The sequence below is a fragment of the Panthera tigris genome, chromosome C1 (assembly GCF_018350195.1).
Source record: "Panthera tigris isolate Pti1 chromosome C1, P.tigris_Pti1_mat1.1, whole genome shotgun sequence".
Lineage (NCBI taxonomy): Eukaryota > Metazoa > Chordata > Mammalia > Carnivora > Felidae > Panthera > Panthera tigris.
Window position 1 is genome coordinate 31,236,552 of NC_056667.1, and position 21,811 is coordinate 31,258,362.

Here is a 21,811-nt window from a genome sequence, read left to right on the forward strand (position 1 = left end):
CTGCAGGTCTACCACATCCTGGAAAGAAGTGGGAATCCAGAATATTTGTGACTACTACAGTCACAGGTGCAGAACATGATGTTAACTGGGATTTGTCCTTTAGCCCAGGATGGAAAGTAGGATTAAGAGGTGAGGCATCAAGTACCCTACAATGTAAAAAGAGCCATAAATAACCGGGGGCCAGACAACCTCTCCACTTCCAGGACTTACTAAAAGGTGGCCAAACAGGCTTCTCCATCTTCAACCATTTTCCCAGACCTGACAATTTCCACTACAAGATTAGTTAGACAATTCCTAACGACAAGATTAGTTAGAGGGGGTGGGGATGGGAACCAGCAGCCACGAATCAGCCTTGGAGAAGCAGCCCCGCGCCTCCCGAGTTTGGCTCCAAAAACCAAGTGAGAAGGTTTCCAAGAGATTCCACGTGGAGATTGGGGCTGCTTGCAAGGAGATTGGAAGCCTGTATAGAATCAGGAAGGAAGCGGGACGGCCAAATGGACATCACCTTAAGCGTACTGGCTGGAGGCGGGGGACGGGCCCAGGGGTTAGCAAGGGTCACATTAGGCGGGGCTACGCATCAGAAAACCGTGCAGGAGGGAGGGCCACCCTGAGAATACCTGCCGGCCCAGTGGAGCCTTTGCGGTGACATTCCAGATAGGACCACCGGCCGAATGAGGGGCACCAGTATCCCCGTCTCTTAGCTCCAACCCCTAAGCAGCCAGACTCTCAAGTGCCAGGCGCGGGCCCCGAGGTCCTAGGTGCGGGGCTAGCTTCCACAGCGAAGGAGGGAGGCCGTTTTTCCATTGCAGGATCCCAGGAACTGAAATTTAAAAATGACTTTCAGGGCGCCTGGGTGGCTCCAATGGGTAAGCAGATGAGTTGGGCTCAGGCCATGATCTGAGGTTTGTGAGTTCGAGCCCTCCCATCGGGCTCTCTGCTGTCCAGGCAGAGCCCGCTTCAGATCCTCTGTTCCCTTCCCTGCTGGTGCTCTCTCTCTCTCAAATAAATATATATATATTTTTTTAAAGTGACTTTTCTACCCCCACCTCCGCACCGATAGGGCTGGCCGAGGAACCTCCGCAGACCCTGGGACCACGCAGGTCGGTCACCCGGGGCCTGAGGCCGCAGTGGGGCGGTGCGCCGCGGGGTCTTGTGGGAGGTGCCCTGGGCTCGCTCGGCGCAGGCGCAGTGCTGCCGGGTGGCGGGCTTGGCGCAGGCCGGCGCGGGCTGGTGAGTCCGGGTGGCCCTTCACATCGCCGCGGTTTCTCGCGGAGAGACTGGGGCTCACAGGGGCACCCTGGGTCAGCAGGAAGATGGAGATCGGAGTGCGGGTGCGATGGAGGGACTTGAACCTCCAAATCAGGGGCCTCGGGAGCTATGGTCCTGAAAAGAATATGCTGCCGAGATTTGGCTGTGGAGGGTGGGAACCTTCCAGGTACTCTAAAGCACTCCAGCTGGCTCTGCTTATCTCCGACTGGGGTTAGTGGCATCTGCCGCCCCAGTGGCTCCAGGACTCCTTTCTCTTTCCGAGTCCAAGTTTGGCTCCACAACCCTGTGCCGGCCGCTCGGGTCTGAGCGCGCCCCCAGGTCTGGCCCGCGATCCCGCGTCTCCCCACAGAGCAGTGTGCCCCGGGGGCCTCCCCTCTTTGGTGCCTCAGGTCTCCTGCTTTGCCATTCCTGTGTCCAGTGGTCCCTAGCCTGAGTTCCTGCAGGTATGTATCCTGAGAGGTGCTTAGCGTTAACTCTGACCCCGGCTGGGTTTCCGGAGACTCTTGCTGGAGGATACAGAGATTTGGAGCCCAGGACAAAGATGCCAGTCGAGGACAGGCTGTAGGAGCCAGCCATGCTGTAATGAATGAAGGCCGCAGCTCCACAGCAGCTGGAACCCATCCTTGAGGGGGCACACCTGTGACCTGAGCCTTGCCAAAACTGAGCCAAGACTGGGGTGTGGAGGAAGATGGGATTTTGGAGCTGCTGGGGTTGCAAGTCTTGGGTCACATGACCACTTGCGGAGAACAGGGAGAGACCGTGGAGGTTTTGACTCAGAACAGAGGAAAGACGAGTTAGCTGAGATGGTGAACCATCTGCAGTGTGGAGAAAAGAAAGCAACATAGGGCAGGATGGTTGAGGGAACGGTTCAGACAAGGCAGAAACAATGGCCACTCTGGGAGCTACAAGGAAGGCTTGATGTCTCATGGCTCCTTTCTCCTCCAGCTCTGCCTCCTTAACTCGCTGACCTTGCCCAGGAGGAAGAAGAGATGACCAATTCCCAGGTGAGATGCAGTTTTCCTTTTTTCAGTCCCGACTCTTGAGGAAGAACATAAGTTCCTCTTTCTCCCTTAGGAAAGGAGAGGGAAACCTTTATGGAGCACTTACTGCCTGCTAGGTACACTCAACATTGACTTTTCTTTTAATTCTCACAATAGGTGTGAGAAGTGGATATTATTCCCATTTTGCAGACGTATCAACTGGCCCAGTGAGGCTTAGAGACTTGTCAAGTTCAATAAGCTATTAAATGGGGAAGCCAGTATTCATCTCTAGGTCCCTTGTGTCTGCTGTACATGTTGTCAATGGACAGGTCTTTTCATCCATGGACTGGGCGTAAATCGTCCACATCCGAAGGGCTGGGTCTAATCCATGAAATTAAGGACTCCGAAGAGAATGCTCCCTTCTGGCCTGATACCCTCCTTTTAAGTTTGTTCTCTACCTAACGCGTTGCTCCTTCATTTGTCCACTTAGTTATGGTTGCTCTTTTTATTTGTAAGAGCAAGACAAATTGACTTAGATACAGTTCTTCAAAGTATGTGGTTTCTTTGAGGGAGACTTATATATACATGTGTAAAGTGGTGATTACGACTCATGTATACACTAAGTAAAATGAAAGAAGCTATATTTAAGTGTCAGTGGTATCAGTGTGAGAGAAGGGTGCCCGAGGAAGACTTCGGTGAACTTTTGTTTCTTAAAGAGAAGATTTGAGTATATGAACTTCCATACCTCTTTCAAGTCTTTACTTTTTTTGTTGTTGATAATTGCTTATGGCCTAATATATGGTCAATTTTTACAGCATTTCATGTGTGCTTGAGTAAATTATGTATTCTCTAATGTTAGGTGCCAATGTCTATATGCGTTCATTTATTTTTGTTTGCTTGACCCATCAATAATTTAGAAAAAAAAATGTGTGGAATTTCTTTGAGTAGTAGGTATGTCAGTTTCTCTGTACAGTATTTACACTTTAAAAATATGCAATTCATGGGGGCACCCGGGTGGCTCAGTCAGTTGGTTGAGTGTCCGACTTCGGCTCAGGTCATGATCTCATGGTCTGTGGGTTTGAGCCCTGTTCTGTGCTGACAGATCAGAGCCTGGAGTCTGCTTCCTATCCTGTGCCTCCCTCTCTCTCTGCCCCTCCCCCACTCTCACTTTGTCTCACTCTGTCTCTCAAAAATAAATAAATGTAAAAAAAAACCTAAAAAAATGTAATTCATGGATGTTTTAAGAGGTATATACAAATTTAGAGTTGTGATATCTTCATGGAGAATTGGATTTTTAAAAAAATCTCTATGTAGTGACCTTTTTTTTCACTAGTGATGCTTTTTATCTAGAAATCTACTTTGTTTGATATTGATATAGCTATTCTTTCTTTTGGTTGTTATTTGCCTGGTTTATCTTTTTCCATACTTTCAACTGTTTCGTGGCCTTATGCTTTAGGTATATCTCTTGTTAACTATTTATTTATTTTGTGTGAGAGAGAGAGAGTTTGAGCATGAATTGGGGAGGGGCAGAGTGGGGGGGGGGGTGAGAGAGAATCCCAAGCAGGCTCTGCACTGGCAGCACAGAGCCTGACTCGGGGCTTGAATCTATGAACCATGAGATAATGACCTGAGGAGAAATCAAGAGTCAGATGCATAACCAACTGAGCAATCCAGGCACCCCTCTTGTTAACAGTTTAAGGGTGAATTCTCCCTCCTCCTCCTCAATCTGATCATCTCTGCTTTTTTAACTGGCAAGTTTAGTCTATTTACATTTAGTGTAATTATTGATGTATTTGATGTGTTTATACTGTCTTACATTTTAATTATATTTGTCCATTTTTTGCTTTTTTCTCCTTTCTTACCTTTGATTTTTCTTATATATTGTTTTTTTAAGTGGCAAGGGTTTTTTTTTCCCCCTCTTGTTTTAAATTTATAACCTAAATCTGTTCTTTTGGTGATTATCCTTGAAATTGTACCATATATTTGCTAGTCTACATTTAAACAACTTTCAGGGGTGCCTGGATGTCTCAGTTGGTTAAGCATCTAACTCTTGCTTTTGCCTCAGGTCATGATCTCAGGATTGTGAGGTTGAGCCCCGCGTTGGGCTCTGTGTTGAGTGTTGAACCTACTTAAGATTCTCCTTTTCCCTCTCTCTCTCTCTGCCCCTTCCCCGCTCACTCTCTCACTCTCTCTCTCAAAAAAAAAAAAAGGTAATAAACAACTTTAAGAATATTGCAGAGACTTTAAAACTCTTTGTTACTGATTGTATCCTTGCTTGACTTATAAGCTATTATTTTCTGCATTTTAATTCTGTTTTTTAACTTAATAAATTAGATATTATTAGAATTATTATTTTGTACAGTGTCTGGATTTATGTACATATTTATCACTTATTTGCTTGCCATTCCTTCTTAGCCTTTTGGGATCAATTTTCTTTTTCCTCAAGTCCATTCTTTAGAAGTTTCTTTTTTTTTTAAGTTTATTTATTTATTTTGAGAGAGAAAGAGAGAGAGCACAGGGGAGGGGCAGACAGAGAGGGAGAGAGAGATTCCCAAGCAGGTTCCGAACTGTCAGCACAGAGCCCTACACAGGGCTCGATCTCACTAACTGTGAGATCATGCCCTGAGCTGAAATCAAGAGTCAGATGCTTAACCAACTGAGCCACCCAGGTCCCCCCAGAAGTTGCTTTTTAATGCCCTCTTTAGATGTTCAATTTGTTGTTTTTTCACAGTTGAATGTGATTTCCAGGTAATTTCTTTGCTTGATCGTTTTATGGTTGCCTTTTTAATTTTTTCAACTAATTCATGTATTGCTGCTCTGATTCCGTATCTGGTGGTTTAAATATCTATAGTTGTTGGTAGTCTAAATTTGTTTTCTGCTGACCCTCACCTTTGGTGACTTAAATTGTGAACTCACTGATTGATCTTAATATACATGAGTCCGATGAGAAATTTTCTGCCAGAGGGAATTTGCTTCTATTTCTGGTAGTAGCTTAGAGGATGCTACTAACATGGGATGATTCCAGTTCCTTAGAGTCAGTCTAAACCCCCCACCCTGCAGCTGGCACAAGGTTCTGTGTCACATAATAGTGCTGCTGTCGGCATCTCTCTGTGGGACAAACCTATGCCTTCCAGCTGCCTCCCACTGTAATTTCAGCTCACTCTGCGGTTTTGTTATAGTTTTCATTTTCGGTTTTGGGGGAAAAGAATAATCCTTTTTCATCGTTTCTAGTTAGGTGAAATTACTTGTTTCAGTAAAATAGTGTGATTGACCTGTCGAACTCCCAAATATGTATTTTTTAGCTTAAATCCAATTTAGTTAACATAGTTTAACAATGATTTAAGGAATAGAATTTAGTGATTCATCACTTGCATATAACACCCATTGCTCATCCCAACAGGTGTCCTTTTTTTTTTTTTTTTTAACGTTTATTTGTTTTTGAGAGAGAGAGAGAGACAGAGCACGAGCAGGGGAGGGGCAGAGAGAGAGAGAGAGACACAGAATCGGAAGCAGGCTCCAGGCTCTGAGCTGTCAGCACAGAGCCCGACGCGGGGCTCAAACCCACAAACCGTGAGATCATGACCTGAGCTGAAGTCAGATGCTTAGCTGACTGAGCCACCCAGGCGCCCCACAAGTCTCCTCCTTAATGCCCTTTGCCCATTTAGCCATCCCGCCACCCAACACCCCTCCGGCAACCTTCAGTTTGTTCTCTGTATTTAAGAGTCTCTTATGGTTTGTCTCCCTCCCTGTTTTTATATTATTTTTGCTTCCCTTCCCTTATGTTCATCTGTTTTGTATCTTAAATTCCACATGAGTGAAATCATATTTGTCGTTCTCTGACTGACTGATATCGCTTAGCATAATACCCTCTAGTTCCATCCACATTGTTGCAAATGGCAAGATTTCACTTTTTTACCACTGAGTAATATTCCATTATATATATATGTATACCACATCTCCTTTATCCATTCATCAGTTGATGGACATTTGGGCTCTTTCCTTACTTTGGCTATTGTTGATAGCCCTGCTGTAAACATTGGGTGCGTGTGCTCCTTGGAAACAGCACACCTGTATCCCTTGGACAAATACCTAGTAGTGCTATTGCTGGGTCGTATGGTAGTTCTATTTTTAATTTTTTGAGGAACCTCCATACTGTTTTCCCAGAGTGCCTGCACCAGTTTGCATTCCCACCCGCAGTGCAAAAATGTTCCTCTTTCTCCGCATCTTCACCAACATCTGTTGTTGCCTGAGTTGTTAATTTTAGCCATTCTGACAGATATGAGGCGGTATCTCATTGTGGTTTTCACTTCTCTTTCCCCGATGATGAGTGATGTTGAGCATTTTTTCATGTGTCTGTTAGCTATCTGGATGTCTTCTTTGGAAAACTGTCTATGCATGTCTTTGCCCATTTCTTCATTGGATTATTTGTTTTTGGGGTGTTGAGTTTGATAAGTTATTTATAGATTTTGGATACTAACCCTTCATCTGATATGTCATTTGTAAATATCTTCTCCCATTCTATCAGTTGCCTTTTAGTTTTGCTGATTGTTTCCTTCACTGTGAAGAAGCTTTTTATCTTGATGAGGTCGCAATAGTTCATTTTTGCTTTTGTTTGCCTTGCCTCTGGAGACGTGTCAAGTAAGAATTTGCTGCAGCCAAAGCCAAAGAGGTTGTTGCCTGTTTTTTCCTCTAGGATTTTGATGGCTTCCTGTCTTACATTTAGGTCTTTCATCCATTTCGAGTTTGTTTTTGTATGGTGTGAGAAAGTGGTCCAAGTTTATTCTTCTGTATGTCACTGTCCAGTTTTCCCAATACTATTTGCTGAAGAGAGTGTCTTTTTTCCATTGGATATTCTTTCCTGCTTTGTCAAAGATTAGTTGGCCATACTTTTGTGGTCCATTTCTGGGTTCTCTATTCTGTTCCATTGATCTATGTCTCTGTTTTTGTGACAGTACCATACTGTCTTGAGGATTACAGCATTGTAATATGGCTTGAAGTCTGGAATCGTGATGCCTCCAGCTTTGGTTTTCTTTTTAGGATTGCTTTGGCTATTTGGGATCTTTTCTGGTTCTATATAAATTTTAGGATTGTTTCTTCTAGCTCTGTAAAGAATGCTGATGTTATTTTGATAGGAATTGCATTGAATGTGGAGATTGCTTTAGGTAGTATCAACATTTTAACATTATTTGGTCTTTCAATCCATAAGCATGGAATGTTTTTCCATTTTTTAATGTCTTCTTCAATTTCTTTTATAGCTTTCTATAGGTTTCAGTGTACAAATTTTGCACCTCTTTGGATAGGTTTATTCCTAGGTGTTTTGTGGTGAACTTATAAATATTTTTACATCTGGTTTAGTATTTTTCAACTTTACTAGTAATCCAAGAAATGTTAATTATAATATAATGAAATGGCATTTTTGCCACCTATCAAATTGGCAGATAGGTGTTTTTTAGTGCTTTTTAAAAATTTATTTGAAAGAAAGTGCACGCACATAAGTGCGGGAGGGGCAGAAAGAGAGAGGGAGAGAGAGAATCCTAAGCAGGCTCCATGCTGTCAGCGCAGAGCCTGACATAGGTCTTGAACTTACAAACCATGAGATCATGACCTGAACCGAAATCAAGAGTTGGACTCTTAACTAACTGAGCCACCCAGGCGCCTCCAGGTATGTGTTTTTTAAAAACACTTTCTGGTAAACTGAGACTGCCAAATACTTTTAAATTAAATGTCCTTTTGCCACAAACTTTTTGGAGGGCTTTGGGAAATATGTGTCAGAAGTCTTTAAAGTGCCTATATCTTTGACCTAGCAATCCTACTTCTAGGAATCTACCCAAAGGAAAAAGTTGATAAGTAAATACATTTGAAATACAGTGATAAAACTTGCAGTATCAGTATAGTAATAAAAATTGGGAAGAAGTTGAGGTGTTCAATATAGGGAAATTGTTAAGTAAATAATGATGTAACCATAACATGAACCACTCTGTCGCTATTAACAAGGTGTAGAAGGGGGCGCCTGGGTGCCTCAGTCGGTTAAGCCTCCGACTTCAGCTCAGGTCACGATCTCGCGGTCCACGAGTTCGAGCCCCGTGTCGGGCTCTGGGCTGATGGCTCAGAGCCTGGAGCCTGCTTCCGATTCTGTGTCTCCCTCTCTCTCTGCCCCTCCCCCATTCATGCTCTGTCTCTCTCTGTCTCAAAAATAAATAAACGTTAAAAAAAAAATTAAAAAAAAAAAAAAAAACAAGATGTAGAAGAATAGTTACTAACAAGGGAAAATGTTCATGATATTTTAAGAGAAAATTATTTTTAAGCTGTAAAGAATATTCCCAATTAAAAAATCTACATATGTATGCCAGAATATAAATAGCAGTTCTTTTGGAAAATGCGATTATGTATTTTGTATTTTTTTTCCTGTAGTTTTCTCTTATTTTCTATAGCACTTTTGTTATCAGAAAAAAATAGCAAATGAAATGTGACTCCCTTTTGGGGGGCAGAGGGTTATTAGAGATGTTTGTTGTTTTATTATCAAGTTTTCTTACCATATATGAATAGTAATTATATTAGTACATACCCTGGTGTGGGGGGGAGGTCATAATTTAAGTTGTCTAGCCTAGAATGCAAGCTAGCACTCTGCCAAATTAGTGAGCTACATTGGTGGGGTTTTATATATGTAAAGAGAGTACGCAGCATTGAGAAAAAAATCCCCAACCAAGTGGTACAGCTGTATTGCACAGACATTCTAGAAACAAGGAATATGAAGAAGAACCAGAGGTTGTACTTTCTTTACATAAGATCAACCAGAACAGAGACTTAGACTATATATTTATATCAGCAGTTAATTTATGTGTGTTAGTACTGCTCACTGAGTGTAGGATCTTTATAAACATGAGACATTTCAACACTGCCAGTGGTTTTTCCACATACTTGGTAGTGGTACAGCTGTATATACACTTGATGTTACTTTTTCTTTAACAGCCGAAATAAAACCTAGCGTTGGGCGTTAAAAACTGTGGCTTTAGGCATTTATAATGATACATCTCTATTATATTTAGGAACGCATTTTAGAAAACAACAAAATGTAACTGATGTGATTATTCATTATTGACTACAGATAAATCCAATTTTATATTTGTAAATTTATAAAACAGACTCTTTAACAAATATTGTCAATATCCTGATATTCAAGACCAAGCCAAAATATTAGCATTGTTTCTATATTCAAGACCAATGTGAATATTTTCATTTTTACAGGGAGTTCCCAAACGCTTCTCATGATTAAGAATTGAAATTGGGTGATACAGGGGCAACTGGGTGGCTCAGTTGGTTGAGCATCCTACTTTGTCTCAGGCATGGTCTCATGGTTTGTGAGTTCTAGCCCCGCATTGGGCTTTCTGCTATCAGTGCAGGGCCCGCTTTGGATCCTCTGTTCCCCTCTTTCTCTGTACCTCCCCCACTCGCACTCGCTCTCTCTCAAAACTACATGAACATTAAAAAGAGAAAGAAAGAAAATGAGGGCTACTGTATGAACACGCCTAATTACTGGGAATTTATTTCGATCAGCTTTGTTTCTGAGGTTGCTATATCTCTGGATGTAGCAATTTTGCATTAATTCACTGCATGAATAACAAATGACATAGAGGAAATAAGTTTGTGATGATTGAGAAACAGAATTAAGATAGGGGCTAGTTATCTAGAACATATGTCTTAAATATGTCTTTTTAAAACTACCACTTATTTTGCCAGCAAAAAATGGGTTTATTCAAGAATAGCAGAGAATTGCAACCAGAGACAAGCAAGCTAAGGCAAAGCCATAGTCAAGTCTATAGAACAAAGGAGAGGAATGCTCTTTTATAGAGGAAGGGGGTGGGGGAAGTTGGGAGGGCTGTTATAAACAAAAAGTCCATTGGAGTAAACTAGGAATTTTGAATAGTGGCTTTTTAAAGTTTATTTATTTATTTTCAGAGAGAGAGAGAGAGAGCGTGTGCGCGAGAGACAGCACCCACGCACAAGCAGGGAAGGAGCAGAGAGAGGAGAGAGAAAAAAATCCCAATCAGGCTCCATGCTATCAGTGCAGAGCCTGATGTGAGGCTCGATCTCATGAACTGTGAGATTATGACCTGAGCCAAAATCAAGAGCCAGACACTTAACTGAGCCACCCAGGTGCCCCATATAGTGGCTGAGTTGTGACAGCCTCTCATTGGCTGGGCTGTTGTCAGGGAAGGAGGAAACCTTTCTTCCTTCTGCTGGGATAGCGAAGTAGTAGCTAAAGTAGTGTGGACTTGCAAGGTACAGGTGCTTCTGTTGGGTCTGCAGTTTATCGGCTGGTAGTGTGTGAGAGCTCCCCCTGCTGGCCTCCTGACTCCATTCTAACCGAGGTTTCCTTTATTAATTTTCAGTCTTTAAGTCACATATAATACATAGTCCTAGAAAATGAGTTATGATTATTATACACTGAATATTATTGATGCTGATGTTTGAATTTCAAGATTGACAAATCATTAGTGAATTATTTTAAATCTTTATAAAAGGCATTGAATTTCATTCTTAGAGTCTTCCTACAGTACAACTTAATCTTTCTTCTAGAACCATAATAAATACAAATAAGCACACTAAAAGATCTGTCACATCCTTATTCATATTGGTTGTTTTATAGTACAGTAATTGGGAAGAAAAGCACTAGCTTTTCATTAATCCCATAAAATCATTTTCAGTTCATAGGACACATGCTCGTCTATTGTGCAAACTGCCAGTTCTTATCAAGGGCATTTTAATACCTAGCCACTCTATTTGGGTATGAATGCAGCTATGTTTACAGTCAGTAGTTAGCCTATAAGATAGTTCAAGAATCTATAAGTTTGCTTGAAAATAGGAATGATATCTTCCTAGTCAAGTAAGAACTATAAATTTTGTGAAAATGGGGGTCAAAAGATCATCAATATGATCAGAAGGGTTTTGAACTCCTAAGCAAATGGCTGTTGTTTTAAAAAAAATCATCATCGCATGTTGATATGTTATTCTCATTTTGGTTTATATTTCCTCTGTTTATTTCACCGATGCATCCCAACTACCTAAACCATTGTCCTTTAGAAGGGTTTTTAAATTGGACGTTTATTTTCTTTTTTCTTTCTTTTAATTGAAGTATAGTTGACACAGAAGTTTATTTTATTAAATGTTGTTTTGCCATCCTGTGAGATGATCACATAAGTTTTCCTTTTTCACTTGCTATGATTACATAAGTAATAGATTTTCTAATGCCAACTGTTCAAATAGCCAAAATCCTCATTAGCTAAAAGGAATTTATTGAGGGATATTTGGTAGCTCGCAGACTCTCTTCAAAGGCCAGAAAGATAGGCCTGGAAGCCACACAATTTGGAACGATGCTCAAATCCCACAGTTGGACCATCCCAATGGAGCAACCACTTCTGCTGGGCACTCAGTTTGCATTGCTGACCCAGGGCTGCAAACACCACCCCTAGAACATTTGCTTCGACTGCTTCTGTAACTAGATGCCTCTGATGCCGTCCTTACTCTTTCCAACCATTAGCTTCTGAATTAAAAACTTGTGCAAGTACCTCTGGTTGGCTGATCAAGCTACGAGGGATGCTGGCAAGCAAGTTTCTGGCTTTTATCTTGAGGACACACAGATTCATAAGGTGAAAAATTCCTTAGACTTAGGGTGTTTAAAATTGCTGGGTTGCCAAAAAAGAATGATAGATCAAGGGATCCTTAGATTTGTTTAATAATAAATGTATCTGTTAGCGTGCCTAATTAGGCAGAGTTCAGTGAACTTAATGTTGAACTATAACTTTGAAATGAAATGGAAGCTGGCTGTGTAGATAAATAAGTATATAAAGAATGTGGACATCTTCAAGTTTGTATCTAAAACAGATAAAACACTATGGGTGGGGGAAAGGGGCCTGGTTAAGGCTGCAACACAAGTTTTGGGCGGCTGGGTGAATGGTGAACTCTTCACTGTGATAAGAAACAGAGGAGATGGAATGTGTATGTACTTGTGTGTTTGCGTGTGTGTGTGTGGAGGGGGAGTTAGAAGACACTTTGAAGTGCCTCTGGGACATCCAATTAAAGAAGTCTAGAAGAAAGATATCAAGGTCTGAGACAGATCCAGGTTAAAGATACAAATTTATGAGTTGTCACCATGTATGTGGTGACTAAAGTCATGGGCTTGGTTAAGATCATCCAGCCAATATGTGACAAAAGAAGAAAAAGAAGGTAACTAGAGAAAAGTCTTGAGGAACACAACTATTTAAGGACTGGTCACAATAAGAGGGGCCAGAGTAGAGGCTATGTTGCAGGGAGGCAAGATGGTATAAACTAGTTAGGTGAGGTGGTGGCTCAGAAAAGTGGTGTCAGCAGAGAGAAGAGAGATCTTTAGGAAGATTTAGTGATGGAGCAGGTGTGAGAGAGGACACAGAGGAAGGAAATGATGGTGCCTCTTTTGCTGACTTGAACATCTGAGTGGTGGAGGTGTGGTTGCCTGAATTAGGGAACATTGGGAGGGAAGCAGATCTGGAAAGGGAGATAAAGTCAGAATTGAGCAGGTTGATTTAGATGGCTTTGAAACATGCAGGTGGGTATTTATTTCATTTGGTAGATATTAATAGATTACCTACTTCACACTGGATGTTCATCATGTAGCTAATGGGGTCTGGAACTCTAGGTCTGGCTTGAGGTCTTGGCTGCCAAAGTGCATTTGAGAGTTGCCAGTATTTGAAAGCATTGGAAGTTGTCAGAATAGATGAGATCACATAGGGAGAGCGAGAGGAGGGCCTGGGAACCCCAACATTGATGAGTAGAAAAAGAGATTGAGAAAGAGTGATCAGAGAGTCAGGAGAAAAACTGGGTTGCTATAATATCCAGGCTCTAGGAGGAGAGAGTTTTGAGGAAGACCATGTGGGTGGAGCCGAATAATGTGAAAAGTCAAGCATAAAAAAGCTTGAAAGCTTTCCATTGGATCTATTAGCAAGGAAGTCATTGATTATCTTAATGAGGATAAATTTCTAGAATTGGGAATGTTAGATCAAAGTATATGTTTGATAGATACCGCCAAATTGTTCTCCAAAGTTTTTACCTGGTGTTTATTGGCCATTTATTTTTCTTTTAGAGATTATTCAGATCACTTTTCACTTGTACGGTTTTTTTTTTTAAGTTTATTTATTTTCAGAGAGTGCACGTATGAGTGGGGAAGGAGCAGAGAGAGAGGGAGAGAGAGAATGCCAATTTTTTCTTCTAATTGACTTTTAAGAGCTCTTCGTATTATTAGGGTTAGTGAACCTCTGCATAAGATGTTATCTTTTAAAATGTTTTAATTTTTTAATGTTTATTTATTTCTGAGAGAGAGAGACAGAGCATGAGCAGGGGAGGGGCAGACAGAGAGGGAAACACAGAATCCAAAGCAGGCTCCAGGCTCTGAGCTGTCAGCACAGAGCCCGACGCGGGGCTTGAACCCATGAACCACAAGATCATGACCTGAGCTGAAGTTGGACGCTTAACCAACTGAGCCACCCAGGCACCTCTCTTTTAATTATTCTTATGTCTTGGGGCAGAACTCTGAAGTTTTCTTTATTCTGTCTGCCTTTGTCAGTGTTCCCAAGTTTAGCCTTTTGTACCACAATCATTGGTGTAGATGCTTAAGAGGAATTACTGTTCTTTGGTATTTTAGGAACCCGTTACATTCAAGGATGTGGCCATGGACTTCACTGAGGAGTGGAGGCAACTAGACCCCACACAAAGGGCCCTACATAAAGAGGTGATGCTGGAAATCTATAACAACCTGGTCTTAGTGGGTGAGGACAACCACTCTTTGGAGGATTTTTGCTACCATGGTGTTTAAAATCTGTGGGCTCTTAAAGTTTTTAACTAAGTAAGGGCTTGAGATTCAAATATCAGAGTATCCAAATCACTATTTAAAAAAAATTTTTATTGAAATATAGTCGACATACAATGTTGTATTGGTTTCAGGTGCACAACATAGTGATTTGACAATTCTATACATTACACAATGATCACCATGATAAGTGCACTTACCATCTGTCACTATGCAATGTTGTTACAGTATTATTGACTGTCCCTATGCTGTAGTATTCATCTCCATGACTTATGTATTTTGTAATTGGAAGTCTGTACCTCTTAATCCCCTTCACCTATGTTGCCCATCCCCCTTTCCATCTTCCCTCTGACAACCACCAGTTTGTTCTCTATTTATGAATCTGTTCTCTGGGTTTTTGTTGTTGTTGTTGTTGTTACTGTTACTTCGTTTGTATTGTTTTTTAGATGCCACATATAAGTGAAATCATAAAGTATTTGTCTTTCTTGTCTGACTTGTTTCACTTAGCATAGTATTCTCCATCCATGCTATTGCAAATTGCAAGATCTTATTTTTTTTATGACTAAGTAATATTCCATTGTATATGTATATACCTCATTTTCCTTATCCATTCATCTGCCAGTGGACTTTTGGATTACTTCCATATCTCAGCTATTGTAAATAATGCTGCAGTGAACATAGGGCTGTATATATCATTTTGAATTAATGTTTTCATTTTCTTTGGGTAAATATCCAGTAGTGGAATTACTGGATCCTATGATATTTCTGTTTTTAAATTTTTGAGGAACCTCCATCCTGTTTTCCATAGTAGTTGCATCAGTTTGCATTGTCACCAACAGAGCATAAGGCTTCCCTTTTCCCCAGATCCTCGCCAACACTTAATTCCCTGTTTGGTACTAGCCATTCTGACCGGTATGAGGTGATATCTCATTGTGGTTTTTATTTGGATTTCCCTGATGATGAGTGATGTTGAACATCTTTTCCTGTGTCTGTTGGCCATCTGGATGTCTTCTTTGGAACAATGTCTAATCGCATCTTCTGTCCGTTTTTTAATCAGATTGGTTTTTTTGGTGTTGAGTTGTAGAAGTTTTTAAATATTTGGGTATTAACCCCTTATCGGATATGTCATTTGCAAATATCTTCTCTCATTCAATTGGTTGCCTTTTTGTTTTGTTGATGGTTTCCTTTGCTATGAAAAGCTTTTTATTTTGGTGTAGCCCCAATAGTTTATTTTTGCTTTTGTTTCCCATGCCTCAGGAGACATATCCATAAATACGTTGCTAAGGCTAACATCCAAGAGATTACTGCCTATGTTTTCCTTCAGGAATTTTATGGTTTCGGGTCTCATATTTAAGTCTTTAATCCATTTTCAGTTTATTTTTGTGTATGGTATAAGAAAGTGGTCCAATTTCATTTTTATGCATGTAGCTGTCCAGTATTGAAGAGACTATCTTTTCCCCGTTGTATATTTTTGCCTCCTTTGTCATAGATTGACCATATAGGCGTGGGTTTGTTTCCAGGCTCTCTATCCTATTCTGTTGATCTTGTGTCTATTTTTGTGCCAGTATCACACTGTTTTGATTGCTGTAGCTTTGTAGTATATCTTGAAATCTGGGATTGTGATACCTCTAGCTTTATTCTTCTTTCTCAAGATTGCTTTGGCTGTTCAAGATCTTTTGTGGTTCAATATGAATTTTAGGATTATTTGTTCTGCCATGAAAAATAGTATTGGTATTCTGATTAGGATTTCATTGGTAGCTTGCTTTGGGTACAGTGGGCATTTTAACAATATTAATTCTTCCAATCCACGAGCACGTATATCTTTCCATTTGTTTATGTTGTCTTCAGTTTCCTTCATCAGTGTCTTATCATTTTCAGAGTATAGATCTTTCATGTCTTTGGTTAAGTTTATTCCTTGGTATTCTTTTTGGTGCAGTTGTAAATGGGATTAATTTTTCTTTCTGCTACTTCATTATTAGTGTATAGAAATGCAAAGATAAAAAAGAAATGCAGCAGATATCTGTATATTAATTTTGTAAACTCCAACTTTACTGAATTCATTTATCAGCTCTAGAAGGGTTTTTTGGTGGCGTTTTTAAACATATCATATCATGTCATCTGTAAATAGTGACAATTTTACTTCCTCATCAATTTGGATGCCTTTTCTTTTTCTTGTCTAATTGTTGCAGCTAGGACTTCCCCTACTATGTTGAATAAAAGTGGTGGGAGTAGATATCTTTGTCTTGTTCCTGATCTTTGAAGAAATGCTTTCAGTTTTTCACCATTGAGTATGATGTTAACACTGTGTTTATCATTTATGGCCTTTATTATGTTGAGATATTTTCCCTCTAAACCTACTTTGTTGAGAGTTTTTATCATGAATGGATGTTTTACTTTGTCAGATGCCTTTTCTGCATCTATTGAAATAATCCTGTGGTTTTTATCCTTTCTCTTGTCAATGTGATGTATCACATTGACTTATTTGAGAATATTGAACCACTTTTGCATCCTTGGAATAAATCCCTCTTGATCATGGTGAATGATCCTTTTAATTGTATTGTTGAATTTGATTTGCTTATTATTTTGTTGAGGATTTTTACATGTGTGTTCATCAGGGATATTGGCCTAGAGTTTTCTTTTTTTATAGTGTCTTGTCTATCTTTGTATCAAGGTAATTCTGGTCTCATAGAATGAATTTGGAGGCTTTCTTTCCTCTTCTATTTTCTAGAATAGTTTAAGAACAGGTATTAGCTCTTCATTAAATGTTTGGCAGGATTTATCTGTGAAGCTATCTGGTCCCAGACTTTTATTTGTTGGGAATTTACCAATTCAATTTTGTTAATTGAATCAGTAGTAATCAGTCTGTTCAGATGTTTTATTTCTTTCAGATTTAGTTTTGGATGAATGTGTTTCTAGGAATTTATCCATTTCTCCTAGGATGTGCAATTTGTTTGCATATAATTTTTTAATAGTAGTGTCTTATAATTCTTTGTATTTCTGTGGTCTCAGTTATTACCTCTCCTATTTCATTTCTGATTTTATTTATTTCAGTTCTGTTTTATTCCTGATGAGTATGGCTAAAGGTTTCTCAGCTTTTTTTTTTTTTTTTTTTTATCTTTTCAAAGAACAGTTCTTGGTTTCATTGATCTTTTCTATTTTTTTTATCTGTATCATATATTTCCACTCTAGTATTTCCTACTTTCTCCTAACCCAAGGGTTTGTTCTTTTTTTAATTCTTTTAGGTATAAGGTTAGATTGTTCATATGAGATTTTTCTTGTTTCTTTTGGTAGGCCTGCATCTCTATAACCTTCCCTCTTAGAACTCCTTTTGCTGTGTTCCAAAGATTTTGGACCATTATGTTTTCATTTTCATTGGTCTCCAAGTATTTTTTGTTTCCTCTTTGATTTCTTCATTGATCCATTGGTGTTCAGTAGCATGTTGTCTAGCCTCTGTGTGTTTGTGTTTTTTCGTGTTTTTTTTTTCTTAGTGTTGTTTTCTAGTTTCATATCGTTTGGTCAGAAAACATGCTTGATGTGATTTCAGTCTTAAATTTATTGAGACTTATTTTGTGGACTAACATGATCTATCCTGGAGAATGTTCCATGTGCACTCAAAAAGAATGTGTATACTGCTGTTTTTAGATAGAACATTCTGTATATATCTGTTAGGTCTGTCTGGTCTAATGTATCTTCCAAAGCACTGTTTCCTTAATGATTTTCTGTCTTGATCATCCATCTATTGATTTAAGTGAGGTGTGAAAGTCCCCTGCTATTGCTGTGTTAGTGTCATTTTTTCCCTTTATGTCTGTTACTATTTGCTTTATGTATTTAGGTGCTCCTATATTGGGTGCATAGATATTTTCAATTGCTGTACCCTCATGTTGGATTGATCACTTTATCATTATGTACTACCCTATTTGTCTCTTGCTACAGCCTTTGTTTTAACGTCTATTTTGTCTGATATCAGTATTGTTACTCCAGCTCTTTTTCTCTTTTTATTGCATGGGTATCATTTTCCATTCCTTCACTTTCAGTCTCTTTGAGTCTTTAGGTCTGAAGTGAGTCTCTCATAGGCAGCATATAGATGGGTCTTGTTTTTTAATCCATTCAGTCACCCTGTCTTTTGATTGGAGCATTTAGTCTATTTACATTTAAAGTAATTATAGATAAGCCTGTACTTATGGCCATTTTTTTTTTTTTTTTCTGGTTATAGTTCTTCTCTATTCCTTTCCTCTTGTCTTGTTCTCTTCCTTTGTGGCTTACTGGATTTCTTTAGCATTATGATTGGATTCTTTTCTCTTTATTTTTTGTGTATTTATTTTAGGTTTTTGATTTGTGGTTATCATCATAGACTGTGTAGATAGCAATCTATTTTTTTATTAAAATTTTTTTTATTGTTTTATTTTTTATTTTTTAAAATTTATATCCAAATTAGTTAGCATATAGTGCAACAATGATTTCAGGAGTAGATTCCTTAGTGCCCCTTACCCATTTAGCCCATCCCCCCTCCCCCAACCCCTCCAGTCACCCTCAGTTCTCCATATTTATGAGTCTCTTCTGTTTTGTCCCCCTCCCTGTTTTTATATTATTTTGTTTCCTTTCCCTTATGTTCATCTGTTTTGTCTCAGAGTCCTCATATGAGTGAAGTCATATGATTTTTGCCTTTCTCTAATTTCACTTCACATAATACCCTCCAGTTCCATCCACATAGTTGCAAATGGTAAGATTTCATTCTTTTTGATTGCCGAGTAATACTCCATTGTATATATATACCACATCTTCTTTATCTATTCATCCATCGATGGACATTTGGGCTCTTTCCACACTTTGGCTATTGTTGATAGTGCTGCTGTAAACATGGGGGTGCATGTGTCCCTTCGAAACAGCACACCTGTATCCCTTGGATAAATGCCTAGTAGTGCAATTGCTGGGTTGTAGGGTAGTTATATTTTTAGTTTTTTGAGGATAAAAAAAAAAAATTTAATGTTTATTTATTTTTGAGAGAGGCAGAGTACGAGCAGGGGAGGGGCAGAGAGAGGGAGACACAGAATCCAAAGCAGGCTCCAGGCTCTGAGCTGTCAGCACAGAGCCTGGAACAGGGCTTGAACTCATAAACTGTGAGATCATGACATGAGCTGAAGTTGGGTGCTCAACCGACTGAGCCACCTGGGCACCTCTATAGCAATCTATATTAAGTTGATGGTCACTTAAGTTCAAACAATATTCTTTTTTAAGTTTATTTATTTATTTAGAGAAAGCATGTGAGTGGGGCAGAGAGGGAGAGAGAGAATCCCAAGGAGGCTCCATGCTGTCAGTACAGAGCCCAACGTGGGGTTTGATCCCGTGAACCATGAGATCATGACCTCAGCCAAAATTAAGAGTCAGATGCTTAACCAACTAAGCCACCTGGGCATCCCAGTTTGAACAACATTCCAAAAGCTTTGGATAGTATGGACATTTTAACAATACTTGTTTTCCCAATCCATGACCATGCTATATCTTTCCATTTATTTGTGTTGTCTTTAATTTCTCTGATCAATGTCTTATAGTTTTCAGAGTATACGTCTTTTACCTCCTTGGTTAAGCTTATTCCTAGGTATTTTATTCATTTTAGTGCAATTGTAAATGAGATTATTTTCTTAATTTCTCTTTCGGACACTTTGTTATTGGTGTATAAAAATGCAACAGATTTCTATATATTGCATTTGTATCCTGCAACTTTATTGGATTTATGTATCAGTTCTAATAGTTTTTTGGTGTAGTCTTTAGGGTTTTCTATATATAGTTATCTTGTCATCTGCAAAAAGTGAAAGTTTTACTTCTTACTTACCAATTTAGATGCCTTTTATTCCTTTATCTTGTATGATTGCTGCAGCTAGGACTTCCATCACTATGTTGAATAAAAGTGGTGAGAGTGGACATCCTTGTCTTGTTCCTGACCTTAGGAGGAAAGCTCTCAGTTTTCCCCTATTGAGTTGGATGTTCACTGTGGGTTTTTCATATAAGGCTTTTATTATGTTGAGATATGTTCTCTCTAAACCTACTTTGTTGAGTGTTTTTATCATGACTGGATGTTGTACTTTGTCAAATGCTTTTTCTGTGTCTATTGAAATGATCATATGGTTTTTATCCTTTCTCTTATTGATGTGATGTGTCACATTGAATTGATTTGTGAAAATTGAACCACCCTTGCCATCCAGGAATAAATCCCACTTGATCATAGTGATTGATTTTTTCATGTATTGTTGGATTCGGTTTGCTAATATTTTTGTATCTGTGCTCATCAGAGGTATTGTCCTATAGTTCTCTTTTTTTGTGATGTCTTTGTCTAGTTTTGGAATTGGGGTAATGCTGGCCTCATAGAATGAATTTGCACATTTTCTTTCCCTTCTATATTTTGGAAAAGTTTGAGAAGAACAGGTATTAACTCTTCTTTAAATGTTTGGCAGAATTAATTTGTGAAGCCAACTGGTCCTGGGCTTTTTTTTTTTTTTTTTTTTTCTGGGAGTTTTTTGATTACTGATTCAATTCACTGCTGGTAATTGGTCTGTTCAAATTTTCTATTTATTCCTGCTTCAATTTTGGTAGATTGAAGGTAGTTCAATCTAGCAATTCCTAGGTAGCTTTCTAGGAATTTATCCATTTCTTCTAGGTTGTCCAATTTGTTAGCATATAATTTCTCATAATATTCTCTTACAATCCTTTGTATTTCTGTGGTGTTGATTGTTATTTCTCCTCTTTTGTTTCTGATTTTGAGTCCTCTTTTTTTGTGATGAGTCTGGCCAGAGGCTTATTGATTTTGTTGATCTTCCCAAAGAACTAGCTCCTGGTTTCATTGATCTGTTCTATTGTTTTTTTTAGTTTCTGTATCATTTATTTCTGCTCTAATATTTATTATAATTTCTGTCCTTCTGCTAGTTTTGGGTTTTTTCTTCTTTTTCTAGCTCCTATAGGTGTAAGGTTAGGTTGTATAACCCTCACCTTAACCCTATCCCCAACCTTGCTTCCTGAGGTAGGCTTGTACTGCTGTAAACTTCCCTCTTAGAATTGCTTTTGCTGCATCCCAAAGATTTTGAATCATTGTGTTTTCATTTTCACTTATCTTTATGTATTTTTTGATTTTTTGGTTGATCCATTCATTGTTTAGTAACACATTATTTAACCTCCATGTATTTGTGCTCTTTCCAGATTTTTTCTTGTGGTTGATTTCCAGTTTCATTGCATTGTGGTCAGAAAAGATGTATGGTATGACTTTGATCTTTTTGAATTTGTTGATACTTGTTTTGTGGCCTAATATGTGATATATTCTGGACAATGTTCCATGTTCACTTGAAAAGAATGTGTATTCTGATGTTTTAGAATGGAATGTTCTGAATATATCTACTAAATCCATCTGGTCTAGTATGTCATTCAAAGTCACTATTTTCTTATTGATTTTCCTTTTAGATAACCTGTCCATTGATGTAAGTGAGGTGTTAAAGTCCCCTACTAGTATTGTATTACTGTCAGTTTGTGTTTGTTATTAACTATTTTATGTATTTGGGTGCTTCTATGCTGGGTGTCTAAATATTCACCATTGTTATGTCTTCTTGTTGGATTGTCCCCTTGATGATTACATAATATCTTTCTTTGTCTCTTGTTACAATCCTTGTTTTAAAGTCTATTTTGTCTGATATAAGTATTGCTACTCTGGCTTTCTTTTCACATCCATTTGCGTGATAAA

General features: G+C 39.0%; 1 protein-coding gene across 6 annotated transcripts in view; it reads left to right on the forward strand.

Moving 5' to 3' along the window:
• The first annotated feature begins 1,189 nt into the window (after window positions 1-1,189).
• The window catches only part of LOC102960021 (zinc finger protein 214-like), a 28,369-nt gene continuing 7,747 nt past the window's right edge, over window positions 1,190-21,811 (forward strand). For 4 of the 6 annotated variants that reach the window (XR_006221092.1, XR_006221091.1, XM_042996186.1 and 1 more), the window contains exons 1-3: window positions 1,190-1,230; window positions 2,215-2,273; window positions 13,924-14,047. Coding sequence is in view for 4 of the 6 variants with exons in the window: in XM_042996186.1 (XP_042852120.1) it covers window positions 2,259-2,273; window positions 13,924-14,047 (139 nt within the window). In the remaining 2 variants the exon portion in view is untranslated. Of the gene's footprint in view, window positions 1,231-1,292; window positions 1,713-2,214; window positions 2,274-13,923; window positions 14,048-21,811 lie in introns of those variants that run through there. The other 2 variants (XM_042996188.1, XM_042996187.1) reach the window with 2 other exon arrangements.